Raw genomic sequence first — 14,103 nt, forward strand, 5'->3', positions numbered from 1 at the left:
TTACAATAATAATTAGTTTGGTAACTAACATTAATTGAGGACCAGGCACTGTGCTAAGTACTTGGCATACAATTCTGGTCTGACACCCATGCTTTTTTTTTTTTGCGGTACGCGGTCCTCTCACTGTTGTGGCCTCTCCCGTTGCGGAGCACAGGCTCCGGATGCGTAGGCTCAGCGGCCATGGCTCACGGGCCCAGCCACTCCGCAGCATGTGGGATCTTCCTGGACCGGGGCACGAACCCGTGTCCCCTGCATCGGCAGGTGGACTCTCAACCACTGCGCCACCAGGGAAGCCCGCCCATGCTTTTTATATGTACTAGGGACTATCATTAATATGCAGTGTTTATATGTATATAGGTTACAAAATTGATCAAATATCATTAGCATATAATGCGGATATTGGTCTCAGTGCCAATACAACAAAGTTCCTGTGTATGTATTTACAATGAAAGCTATACCTATGGGACCCCATACTTCTAAGTAGTAATCATAGTTTGTTCACTGATATTTTCGTATATACTATTTGTAAATGTCTCTGAATATTCTTGACACTTTAACCAGCTATCTACAGTTCCTTCCCTCGTGGGGTTTTATGTACTTTGAAGAACTTCATTGAAAGGCAGTTTTGTTTGCAGCTTGGCCCAGTGAATAAAGCATCAGATAATATTCTGAAGATCTTTGAGAGATGCAGGTGAAAGCTGCTTCCTAAATACAAAGCACTAATGTTGTATTCATGAAAATGGTTTTTCTTCACATCCTTTGCTCTAATGTTAAAATCCCGAGGTGTTATCATTTAGAAATAGAGTCTGTTATCTGAAGTAAAAGGGAATGAGAGCATAATAAAGCTAATCAATAGGGAGTGTTTGGTGTGGCTTGGAGGAAGAGGAAAGGATAGGATTCAACTGTTCTTATATTGACTCATGATTTCAATAATAGCTTCTTAGAACTGTTGGGAAGAAAATAAGAAACGTGTGAAAATTGTAAAATATTTTTTAACTATAATGGAGAAGTTTTAAATAATCAAAAAGCTTAGAATCAGATAGATTTTTTTCTTAGGTTACTTACTAGCTAGTGCTTGAATTTTATAGATTTTGCTGGATTCAATAACTGATCATTCATTTAATAATATTATTTAGTGGTTACTATGTGCCAGGTACTCTACTAAGTGTTTTATACACATGACCTCATTTAATTTTCACAAAAACATTAAGAGATGTTTAGTACTATCCCTATTTTACAGATAAGGAAATACAGTCTCAAAAAGGTTTGATTGCTCAACATCAAACTGATAGTAAACGGCAGAGCTATGATTTAAACTCAGATTGATCTCATCTTAAAGTCTGTCATTTGGAAATGTCAGGATGTACTTACAAATTTAAACAAGTTATGTGCAGATTGAGTTCTCTAAGTAGATGAGTACTAGAGAAAGTACTCTATACTTGTTTCACCTTATTGAAAATAAACAAATGAAACCAAGACACCCTCTCCTTTGTCTTCTGCTACTGAATGAAAGGTGTTCCATAACTAATTAGGTTTAATTCCCTCTCTGATTTGGCTCCTCTATCATTTCTGTTGCACATTATAAGCAGTAATAACATACTAGTAAGATATGAGCCCTACTTTTAAAAAAAGTATATTTCTTTTTTTAAAATTTATTTATTTTATTTATTTATTTTTGGCTGCGTTGGGTCTTTGTTGCTGCACACGGGATTTCTCTAGTTGTGGCGAGTGGGAGCTACTCTTCGTTGCAGTGTGTGGGCTTCTCATTGTGGTGGCTTCTCTTGTTGCGGAGCACGGGCTCTAGGCGTGCGGGCTTCAGTAGTTGTGGCTCACGGGCTCCGTAGTTGTGGCTCGTGGGCTCAGTAGTTGTGTCTTGCAGGCTCAGTAGTTGTGGCTCATGGGCTCTAGAGCGCAGACTTAGTAGTTGTGGCACACGGGCTTAGTTGCTCCAGGGCATGTGAGGTCTTCCTGAACTAGGGCTTGAACCCGTGTCCCCTGCCTTGGCAGGCAGATTCTTAACCACTGTGCCACCAAGGAAGTCACCCCCCAAAATTATATTTCAATAGTGGTTCACACTTGACCTTTTATTTCTATACCTTGACCTGCAACTGATTTTTTTTTGTGTGTGTGTGCGGTACGTGGGCCTCTCACTGTTGTGGCCTCTCCCGTTGCGGAGCACAGGCTCTGGACGCGCAGGCTCAGCGGCCATGGCCCACCGGCCCAGCCGCTCCGCGGCATGTGGGATCCTCCCGGACCGGGGCACGAACCTGTGTCCCCTGCATCGGCAGGCGGACTCTCAACCACTGCGCCACCAGAGAAGCCTGCAACTGACTTTTTGTGATTACTACTAGAAGGCCCTGTGGTATACTGTGGCCCAATTTGCCCATGTAAATCCCCTAAGTGGGAATAAATGGGAAACACCTAGAACTTGTATTGTGCAGAGAGATAAGGGGACATTTCCCTAGTGTGGCCATAGCAAGAACTTGAAGATCAGGGAGCTGGTTGGACATTTACCCTGCATGATATGACTGAGTCACAGAACTATGCTTTACATAAGCTGTTTCCAAATGCTAATGAATCTGGGAGTACAAAAGACAGCAATCCTATAATACTATGTTCTTTTCCCCGTTAGACATTTCACTCTGTGTAGGCTACCAACCACCAAATCAAGGCTTGTTTTCATGAAGTACAAGGGACGCAAATGGAGCCGTGTACACATGCCTGTGTTCAAATTTTATTCAGTATCTTTTGCAGTTGACAAAGCAAACTTGAGTCAAGTCCAGGTTGTCATCACACCCCACCATGAACCCAGATCACACTGCAGTTTGGCCTGGTGCAGATCCCCCTTATTAATACACAGGAAGGAGCTTCTGTGCACTCATTCACTGATTTCAGGCACTACAAGAGGTCTCTTTGAGAACTGCTTCACATAAGCAATGTGTGTTTAAATCCTCTGTCCCTCTCAGCATCTCATCTATCATACATAAAATGTTTCCCCTGAGTACCGTTTGAAAAAGGTTATTTAAATGACCTTGACTAAGAATTAAGTTGCTTAAGATACTTTCTTAAAGGAAACACTGATCAATCACTACCTATGAAATATTTTCTTAATTTCTAGGATTGCCATTTATATTTATTTGTTACTGCAGTCTCAGATATTCATAGTTTCCTCAACATATGTTCTCATTTTTCCTTCTGTTTGTGCAGGCTGACACTCTTCCTCTTGAGACAAGTTAATTTGTTAGTTTTCCTAAGGCATCTATACATTAAATCTCAGTGGGTGAGAGTTGGGAGGAACTTGTCTGAATTCACCAGTTGTTCATTCAAGTCTAACGTTATATTAATAGATTGCACTAATTTGCTTATTTTTGTGGGACCTTTCACTTGATCCTCTAGCAGACACATCTATACCAATATATCAGTATATTTCCTAATTGAGCCGCTTTCTCATGACTTTATTAGCCATCTTCCAGTTAATGAAGTCTCAAGTGCAATCTATACATAATTTGAGGATACATGTGAAAAAACATCATTACAAAAGAATTTTTCAGATAACTTTTTTGTATTCTGGGCAATGTTCATCCAGAATATTGCATTTTGTTTGGGGAACCATAAAGACCTAGTTAAATTGGAGGGAGTCCAGGGAGATAAGCAGTAATGTAATTGAGGGAATGAATCAGAATTTGAAGGAAAAATAAAATGAGTTAAATATGCGTAGCTTAGCATAAACAAAGTTTATAAGGCAGGCTTACTAATAGGTCTTAATGTTGGCACCTCTCCAAAAAGTAACTCTATTTAACGTCTCACTAAAATAACATGTTGAAAAACAAGAAAATGAAAATTTGTAATAATGGATGAATTAATCAATGAACATTTCAGAACACTTCAGGCAGAAAACTTCAGATAAAGGCTGTGCCCACACAATGCCAAAACAGCTGGTAGGAATGTGAAAAATTCAGTCAAATAAGGTATTTGTCATCATCAAATACTCTCCCACCATAGTGGCTATAATTGGTTTTTTAAAAATAAATTTTAATTGAATTCAAACTTTAAAATTTTGAATTCATTCAAATTAATTAAATTTGCAAACAAAATTATAAAGCTGTATTGAATAAAATTATGAGCTAAGTGTGTGGGAGCTATAAAGATGATTCAGACCTGGGTCTTGATATATGACAAGTAGATGCAACGCTTGAATGCATGACAGAAATAAAACATACTCTCTCCTTCCTGCAGAACTATCGCTTCTCAGCCATACCTTTTGGGAGATTCCCTCAGTAATCCAAAAGATATCCTGCAGAATGGTTGATGGAAGCCAGTAGTGTTTTATATCACAATTCTCCTTTTATTTGGCTCCAATATATTTGAATAACATGTACATGTATAAAACACTCCTGTGAAAATGCCAAGATTTTTTTCCCAATTCACCCCTCCCCATTTTCTTTTTTGGGGGTGAGAATAACCAAACTTTCATCATCCCTGTTATATGCATAGACTCATTTTACAAGCATGTGATATGGAACTGGTTTATGGGATCAGAGTTGTACCCAATTACTAGCACTAACTCTAGCCCCACCCCTTTTTCTCCCATCCAGAAAAGCATATCCAAATGTAACTCAGAGTGTATTAGAGGTATCACCTTGAATTCACTTTCATCTACCATTTTTAAAATAAGTTGTCTGTGAACTTTAGTCCTCTATTGTAGTAACAGGCGATTGCAAAACATTGGTTTATTTAGATCCTGTAGCAGAGAACTGCTGAGTTAGTGCAACAGACCAAAACATGGGTGAAATTTGAGAATCATCTGGGTCTTGTAAATACTGCTGTAACAGTGCTGTCTCTTCCCATTGTCCCTGGTGGAGACTACGTATGTTTTGAGTCTCCAAGTATAGATGTTGGAACCCCTCTCCACCACTCCACTGGGCATCTGTGGGTCCCTGTTGTTCATGGGGGAGGACCTACAGGGTATGGGGGAACTTTCTCATCAAATAGCCAGACAATGATTGTTAGATGGTGTTTAATGTAACATTATTAATGGTTAATAATAAGAACTTTTTCTTCAGTCTTTTTTTGAAAAGAAAAGCTTGGGGTGGAGGGGCTAAAACTTGCCCCAGCCTTTCCTAGTTCTCCATGCTTTCTTTTTATCCTCTAGGAATTTTTTGTCTTTTGCTTTTTGTTTTTTATTACTCAATATAGTTTGCCCTCATTATTTAACATATGGTAGTTTGAAAAATATTTTTCTCAGAGCTTTAGACACAGGTCACAATGTTTTCTTAATTTGTGCTTCAAACATTCAGAATTCCATTTTCATAAATAACATTAGAATGATTTTCATCCATTGCATTTTGAACAAATATAGGGTGACCATTTTTAATAGTCTAATGAAAAATGAAGCTCTGAAAATGAAAACTTTGTAAAATTCCATAATATCTGTTATTAGCTAATTTATTAAATGATTCACTGTCAATTAATTCATAACCCTCCATTACCTACTTGCAAATAAATAATGAACTTGGGGACTGAAAATAATTGAAATACCTACATACGACTTTAGTTTGAGTATAAACTAAATATGAACTTTTAAGGATCATTACTTTTTTATATTTTCTTTTTGATATACTTCACTGACTAATAATGGAAGCCACAGCATCATTGTCAGCATAAGATAAAACAGGGCAATTATCTATTTCATGTTTCATACATAATGAATAACAGAGTTTCCTTCAAGACCATAGTGGAAAAGGCTTTGGCCAACCACTAATTTTAATTGTTAATATCATATATTAATATTTAGAATTTGACATTTAAAATTCCAAATTGTGCCATGAAGTAGAGCTCTTTACCATTCTGCTTAGAAAAATAAATAGGTAATAAATGTATTGGATTCATTTTTCTTTTCTTTTTTTTTAACACTGCCAAATTACTCTAAAAACATAAGCAAAGATGTATTCTTCTTATATTTTCACAACCAAGAAAATCAGATAGTTTAAACATTTACATTAGTAATTTAAGCAAAATAGCATTTAGCCACAGTCCTCTCTTTTTTTTTTTTGGTTGTAAAGTCCTAGTTTGTTTGTCTTAATCTATGTCAGAGAGTTGACTGAGTTAACAGACCAGGCATTTATTGGCAGGAATATTGACTATTATGCCTGAGATTGGCTAATTGCACTATGTAGAGCCAATACAGCGTGCAGCACAGTTGGGTTCCCCCAAAAACAGAGACAAGGAGAAATGGATTGCGGGAGTCCTGCCTTGTGGATATTTAACTCTTTGTTATGCTTGTACAACACACTGGAAAACAGGAAAAGAGATTAATGAGACCTAGAAGATAGAAAGTTTAGGTTTTCTGGAGGTAGACTAGCACATCCTTTGAAGATAAGCATCAGCTTATGGAGAGACTGAAGTGCAAATATGTGTTTCAGCACAAACATGTCAAAGGATAGTAGGTGCTTCACTGTTGACCTTTATTTCTAGTGGTTGTAACGAAGATCAACTTAACTGACAAAAATTAATAGAGCATATTCTCTTACTTGCTGGCTTAGTGAGAGGACCATTCAAAGTCCTCAAAGGGATGGACTTTACAATCTCAAAGATAGTACAAAACACTGCAGGGCTCGGGAGCAGGCAGAGGGCAGTAATCCAGAACCCGATTGAAACCATGTAAACTGGATGACATTATAATTTATTATTGTTGGCTTTCCCCGCAGGGCTTCTGTGACTCTCCTGCAGTCATCTGCTTTCATTGCAAATTCTCTCTGTTTCTCTTTCCTTCTGCCTCTTTCTGTTGTTTTCTGTGTCTCACTCATTCACATGCTAATACATACACACAAATACCTATTAAGCATTAGCTATGTAATAGACTTTATTTCTGTTCTCAATCTAATGGTTTATTTAACTAATGAATCTGCTTTTATTAAAGGTTGTTAGCATATTAATATTAAGGCAGTATTATTTGAGCCAGAAGAGTAATAAGGTATACTTGTTCAATTTTCTTTGGAAAATCAATTTTCTTACCTTCATATTCTTTGAGCCTCTAATAGTAATTATAAGGTTAAGAACAGAAATGTCCACAGCCAGATACACTTAAGACTAATTTGATGATCCCTGAACACTATCAAGTTAATGGATATTAGCCATAACATGCAAATGTATAAACTATGTCCTCACCGGTTGTGAAAGCTCCTTGTGACAAGTACTATAAAGTAGTAATATATTGATACATTTAGAATTAGTAGGAATAGTTAATATTACTAATAAACCTCTCTTTTTTCTTTTAAACCTGTTTTTTTTATATCCCCTCTCCTTCCTGGGAGGGAGAACAGCTCAGAAAACCAACCCAAGGAACCAAAGGCTTACAATTGGCCTCAAGAGACTTGATATAAGTAGTTATGGCCATAACCCTTGGTGCCCTGATGTTCTTTGCTCAGGTAGATTACTAAGGTCTTCAGAAGTATTAATTAATTTTGCCTTATAAGAGTTCAGAGAGGTGGTTAAATACAGCCCCATAATCCTTTATCCAAAATCTTTGGGGTCCACTTGTTTCAGAATTTAGAATTTTTCAGACTTTATAAAAGCAATGGTATAAATATATACTGTCTGTTGTGCAACCCCTGGATTGGGATGTGGGCCAGCACCTCTTAATAAAATGCATCAGTATTTTTGTAGCTAAAGGTAGGAGAATTCACTAAATGAAATACATAAAGACTGTAAATATCCTCATATCAGTTCTGGTTAGGTTTTCCCACCAATGAGTTAGAAAAAAACCCCTCCATTTTCAGACATTTTTTCAATTCCAGAATTGCAGTCAAAGCATTGTGGAGCTATCCCTGCTTTGGCCAATGGGGTAATGAAACAAAGACTAAAGTGAGAAAGTACAGACATGTTCTCTGACCTTCTGTGACCTTTTCCTAGAACTATAGGAATATATGCGCCCCCTTTTGCAACGTATACTGTATAGTGACTTTAGGAAAAAACATATTTTGGGGGATATTGTCATAGTGTCACTATAGAAAAGAATGATCAATTAATTAATTAAGTACATGGAGTTTAAAAAACTAGGCCTGTGTCCACTTTGGTCAAATTGTTCAAGAAAAATTATCTATTTGACTTTACCATATTAATGACAATATTTTTTTTAACACCTACCGAAAGTTATTTTGCCTGTACAGTCAGTTCTGCTACAGTGCATGTTTTGAAAACATTAATTTGTTCCCATGCTATCGGTATATTTGAGAACAATTTGAACGTAAGAGAAATTGCATGTTTGCATATGTGCGATCCATCTGTTAAAAATACTAGGTGAGTGCAGGAAACTGCATACAGCAGATAGAGCCATGGAGGAATACACAAAATGCACACATGCTTACATCTGAAACATCCACCAGCTATCTTTGTTCACCACATGTATTAGAAGCCTTGCCCATCCACGTCTGGTGTTAGAACTTTCTGTCTGATTCAGATAACCCTCCTTCCACCACTTCACAATAACTCACAGGTTGCAACCCTTCTGACACCCACTTTCACAAGCACATTCAGATATTGTGCCCAAACCCCATTTTTCCCATAAGCCCCTTACCCATGCATGATTTTGTGATATGCAATGAATTTTCAAAATGCAAACATCACCTTATAGCTGAATTGACCATATGTGTTAATGAAATGAAAGGGGTAAAACACCCTGGCGGATACCTTGAGAAGTTCCCACACAGTGTTTCTGGGCAGATATATTCTAATTTCTGGTGAAAAGTTTCTCTGACACATGATCCAGAAGAAGGTTTATTTGCAGAAAAAGAGAAAAAAAAAAGTCTATGCATGACACCTTTCTTCTCCCACTTACCTTTTGACAACAAGGATAATGTTTTTTCTGAAGGCTTATACTTCAGTTAACAGCTCTGCCACACCTAAAATGCCTTGGATATAGAGTTTGGAGGACTCCTACCCCCCCACCCCCCGAGAGATTTTCTTTCCAAGTTATTTTAGGACCTTAAACCTGAAACTGGCTCCCACCCAAGTATATTATGTGAATTAGACCTTTCCATCTGAAAACTTAATTTACTTTCAGAAAGCTTTATAAGTATGTCTGGATACCCATATTTGCATAATCACTACTCCCCCCTTCTCCCTTGCGTCTCTCTCTTGGGCACAGAAATGTATGGTTGCCAGATACGTTTGGAAGTGAGTGCATGTGACTCTTAACCCCTTGGAACTGGTGTTCTAGAGCTCCTGACACTGAACCCTAATGTAGTTTTTATTAGTATTTAATGTTGAGAAGTCCCATTTCATGGAGCCCAAGGATTAAATTACTTCATTTGGGAGGGAACCAGTGCATTCCCCATCTTTTTCTTGAGGTGAAAAAAAGAATGAAGCCGAGATGATTTGCATTTCATAAAGGCTTAAGGTCCGGATATATTCCACTCAGTCCAATATTCTGAATTTTAAAGACAGTATTAACAAGTAGGGAAACCTCTGCATATTTAAAATGTGGAAACAAAAATAGACAATAAAATAGATATAAATAAAAATATACATATATATAATCAAAATATATGTTTTCAATACATATAATCGATATATATAATCATAATGACTATACAAAGCAGTACTACCTGTGGAAGAAATGATATAATATGTTATAATAATAGAATGATTGTACTTTTCAATGAAGTAGAATTTTTATCATTTTTCATAGTTAGAAAGGAGTTGCAAAGATTTTGAGGAAATCCAACAAGCAGTAAATCCAAATGATAATGAGTGATCCTTTCTTTTGAACAATTGTACTGAACAGGAACTTTCTTTCTTTCGAACAACTGTACTGACAGAAACACCTACTCATTAGGCTAGTAGATGTCACACGTGTTGCTTGGAAGGTGTTCTGAACACAAGACCTAAAACTGATTCCTTTTCTTTCTAACTCTGGGCTCCCACCTTTTGCTTCCCTTCCTTGCATCATTAAGTTCATGTATTTAGGTGACAAATCTGTAGAGTGTGTCACTGCTGCTCTCTTAGCATCTTAGAGGGCATGATTTTAAGCACCCTCTTCAGGGTATCATTGTCCTTCCCCATGGCTCTGGGAGAGATGTCCCTGAGACCTCCAAGGGGGAAACCTAGTGCTCTATGAGCTGTCTAGAAATCCAGTGGCTATATCAGAACGGAAGAGCCAAGGGAACCTTAAGGGTGGTTCTCTAGGTCCCACAGACCAGTGAAACACTTTGCTATCAATAAAAACTTTTAGGGAGGGGCTTCCCTGGTGGCGCAGCGGTTGAGAGTCCGCCTGCCGATGTAGGGGACACGGGTTCGTGCCCCAGTCCGGGAAGATCCCACATGCCGTGGAGCGGCTGGGCCCGTGAGCCATGGCCGCTGAGCCTGCGCGTCCGGAGCCTGTGCTCCGCAACGGGAGTAGGCCACAACAGTGAGAGGCCCGCGTACCGCAAGAAACAAAAACAAAAACAAAAAAACTTTTAGGGATCTTACTCTGTACCCAGCACTGTGCTCAATCTTACGTGGCATTCAAGAAAGGTAGAAGGTGATTTGCTCTAAGAAACATGTTGTCCCTTTGGGGAGATAGGACAAAAACATGGAGTAGCAAGGGAATGTTGTAAAATTACAAACTCAGAGGCCAATTTTATGATAAAAATAGTAAGTGTTGAAGTCAGAGAAGAGAGTCATTTATTTTCTGCAGTAGTATAATGCAAAGAGTTCTGGGCTGGGAATCATCAGACGTAGGCAGGCAAATTCATACAAGGTGAATGACTTTGAACAAATCACTTCACCTCTCTGAGCCTTGGGTTCCTCAGCTGTAAAATGGAGAGGGAATGAGGGAGGGCCGAACTGGGTGATTCCTATGGTCAATTCCAGTCTCTCTCTCTTTTTTTTTTTCTTGACCATGCTGCGCTGCTTGCGGGATCTTAGTTCCCTGACCAGGGACTGAACCCAGACTCCTAGCAGTGAAAGGGCGGAATCCTAACCACTGGACCACCAAGGAATTCTCCAGTCTTAAAATTTTATACTCCTGCTACCTTCAAAAGACAGTCACTGACATACTACGTCTGAGCACATTTTACATGAATTAAAGTTAATTATTAGGAAAAAGGATTATTATCTCCATTTAACATATGAGGGAGTAAAACTTCTAAACGGTAGAGGCAGAACTCAAACCCAGGCTTTTCGTACCTGCAAGTTCTGTGCCCTTTCCACTGTGCTGTGCTGCACACCATTACACCAGTATGCATTCCTTTGTAACGGTCTAAGAGGGGAGCAGACATAGAAGCAAATAACTGCAGTGCAGGTGGTGTGTCATAAGTGAAGAACCCAGAAAATGTGGAGGAATCTGTATCTCTGTATCTTAAGGAAGTAAAGAGAACTTGTATTACAGGGATCTGCAAGACAGTGAACAGAGCATTGGCCAGAGTCAGGAGGTGTGGGTTCTGATCTTGGCCATGCCACTAACTTGCCAAGTGTCTGGACAAGCAATTCTCTGGGCATCAGTTTTCTCATCTACAAAGTTAGAGTCTCCCCGGGTGTTTTGGGTTCCAGCATTCAATGCTTCTTTGAGCCCCAAGGATGGAAAGCATGCTTCTGGTTAAGGTTATGAGTATGAGCCCAGAGGTTTAAAAAAATTAACTAGATGTTAAGTACTTGTGATGATATTTTTAGTGGATATGGGATTTGGGCTGGGCCTGGAGTAATGGGGGTGATTTAGAAAATTCATGAAGCATTTTAGTTCCTTTTAAATATACAAGGGTAGCTGATTTTCTAAAGGAATTTTTTGTATAAAATGAATGATCACCACTCCTTATCTTTTGTACAGTTGCGTTCTTCATATAGCAAGCTTATTTAAAGGGAGAGCCACCTGTACTAGAAAACACAGCCAAGAATTTGTCATGCACTTGGGGCACTAGTATCGTTTTAAAATACGAAAATGATGCCTGTGTCTTCAAAATTCAAGTTTGAGGTGGAAGGGTTGAAAAGAGTGATTTTTTTTTTTTTTCTACGATCAGCCACTGCAAAGTGAGTCTCGGCACAAACCAGCTGAGCCCTTTGCTGGGCATCGAAAGTCTGTGGCATTTTTCTGCTTTTCAACTCTCAGTCATTTGGGAGGTGGGACAAAGCCATGCTGTCTACAAAGTTCATCTGGAATGTGCTGGTGTTACAAGAAATCACTTGACATCTGCTATGTTTCTCCCGTGAAAGAGAGGTGGTTATCAACTACAGTAGTGATTTCTTTTCAAAGAGGTTTAATTGGGGTATTTCTCATGGGCCAAATTCTAACTTACTGTGTGTACGTGTGCCTGCCAGGAAAACGGAGGAAAAATACCAAACAATAACAACAACAGAAGTCTGAGGACCGCTGTCCCAGGCTGCCCCCTCTGCAAACAGGCAGAAAGAACAGTCTATCTGCTGCCTAAGCTGCAGCTAATATGGTAGAGCTTCTAGAAGGGTGTGGCAAAGGTGGGTGGAGTGTGGACTGTGCTTTGCATGGCCATGGAAATATGTGTAACAACCTAAACAAACTCCTTCTAGCCTCCCTTTTATAAGTAGCACTCTGAGTTGGGGGGCTGGCGGAGAGATTAGTCTCACACAGTTCAGTTACACACTTGTGAGCTGTTTTTCCGAAGTATGGATTTGCTCCCATGTAGGCAGGCTAGCATCCTTTCCTGAGGAAGCTAGAAGGTGGCCTTATACTTTTATTTGAAGTGTGGAATGATCTTCCTTGCAACAAATTTGTCCCTTTCACTGGTGTTTTCCGAAGTGAGACTTTTGCAACCGATGGAAATCGGCTCACTTCTGTTCTGTAATTCAGTGTCTTGTTGATGATTTATTTGTTCAGTAGCAGAAACGATGACAAATTGTGTGAGGCGGCCTCATTTACTTTTGAGCTGCTATAGCCCTGAAGAATTTACATGTAAATGCGACTGTGAATGTTTTACATTTCATAAGCGTGCTGCACGTGTTTTTGTAAGTTAAGTGACATTTTTACAAGTAGACTGAACTTCAGACTCTCCCCCCACCCCACAGGTTATATTATTCTGAAATCCTGATAAGTCTGCCGTGCTGTTTTCTTGCCTGCCAAGTGAGAGAGTCTGTGTCTATTTTGTGTTTTTCTCCTTCTCTCCTCTTTAGACATGCAGAGCAGCTCACACAACCAGTTCACCTTCAGACCCCTCCCGCCGCCTCCGCCGCCTCCGCACGCCTGCACCTGCGCCAGGAAGCCGCCCTCTGCCGCCGACTCTCTCCAGAGGAGATCAATGACTACCCGCAGCCAGCCCAGCCCAGCCGCTCCAGCTCCCCCAACCAGTACACAGGATTCAGTTCATCTGCATAACAGCTGGGTCTTGAATAGCAACATTCCGTTGGAGACCAGGTACTTGAGCTATTATTGATCCCACTGAACTTAAATATTGGCACAGGATGATTCCACTGAGTACAGAAACGCATAGACATCTGCAGAGACGCACAAAGACTCACACAGATACACACCCAGATGCCTGGGCAAAAAGGCAGACCCCTCCACAGGCACACAATCTAGATCCAGGCACAGCCACAGACCAAAGCAGACGCCCGTGTAAAGAGGAAACCACAGATGCATCAACACCCCTATGGTGGACACCCACAAAAAATATAGGAAACCAAGCAATTACCCAAACTGTCATTGTATCCTCGAAGGAAAAGACTTTTGTCCCTTGTTTTCAGATGCTGCGATATTACAGGAAAATCCAGACACAATTGGAGGAACAGCGATAGTTTACATTTTATTTATTTTAAGATTCTTTGACAAAGTAAGTTGCCTTCAAACATTTTTAAAAACGATTTGCTCCATCGGAAGTCCATGTGTAATTTCAAAAACTTGATTCTGCCTTTAGGATGAAGTTTGATCTTTTGAGCAAAAAGTTTGCCTCTGTTTTTCTGTTGCTTCATATATTAGGTTTCCAGATTCCTCCTCAAGTCTTTGTCAGGTGATTAAAGTTCTACTCCTCCACAGTTCTATGTGCCTTGATCATAATAGACTTTAGCACTAGATGCGATTAATTGAGAAATTATTCATCATTTCTAGTTACTCTCTCAAGTCAAAAATTACAACTTTCTATTAAAGTAGAAAAACATTAA

The 14,103-nt window shown here is 39.2% G+C and overlaps 1 protein-coding gene across 1 annotated transcript in view; it reads left to right on the plus strand.

Moving 5' to 3' along the window:
• The window catches only part of TENM1 (teneurin transmembrane protein 1), an 806,315-nt gene that overhangs the window by 432,444 nt on the left and 359,768 nt on the right, over positions 1–14,103 (plus strand). The window contains exon 4 of the mRNA XM_060293028.1: positions 13,120–13,360. Within this exon, the coding sequence (XP_060149011.1) occupies positions 13,120–13,360 (241 nt within the window). The remainder of the gene's footprint in view (positions 1–13,119; positions 13,361–14,103) is intronic.

The sequence above is a fragment of the Globicephala melas genome, chromosome X, assembly GCF_963455315.2.
Source record: "Globicephala melas chromosome X, mGloMel1.2, whole genome shotgun sequence".
Classification (NCBI taxonomy): Eukaryota; Metazoa; Chordata; class Mammalia; order Artiodactyla; family Delphinidae; genus Globicephala; species Globicephala melas.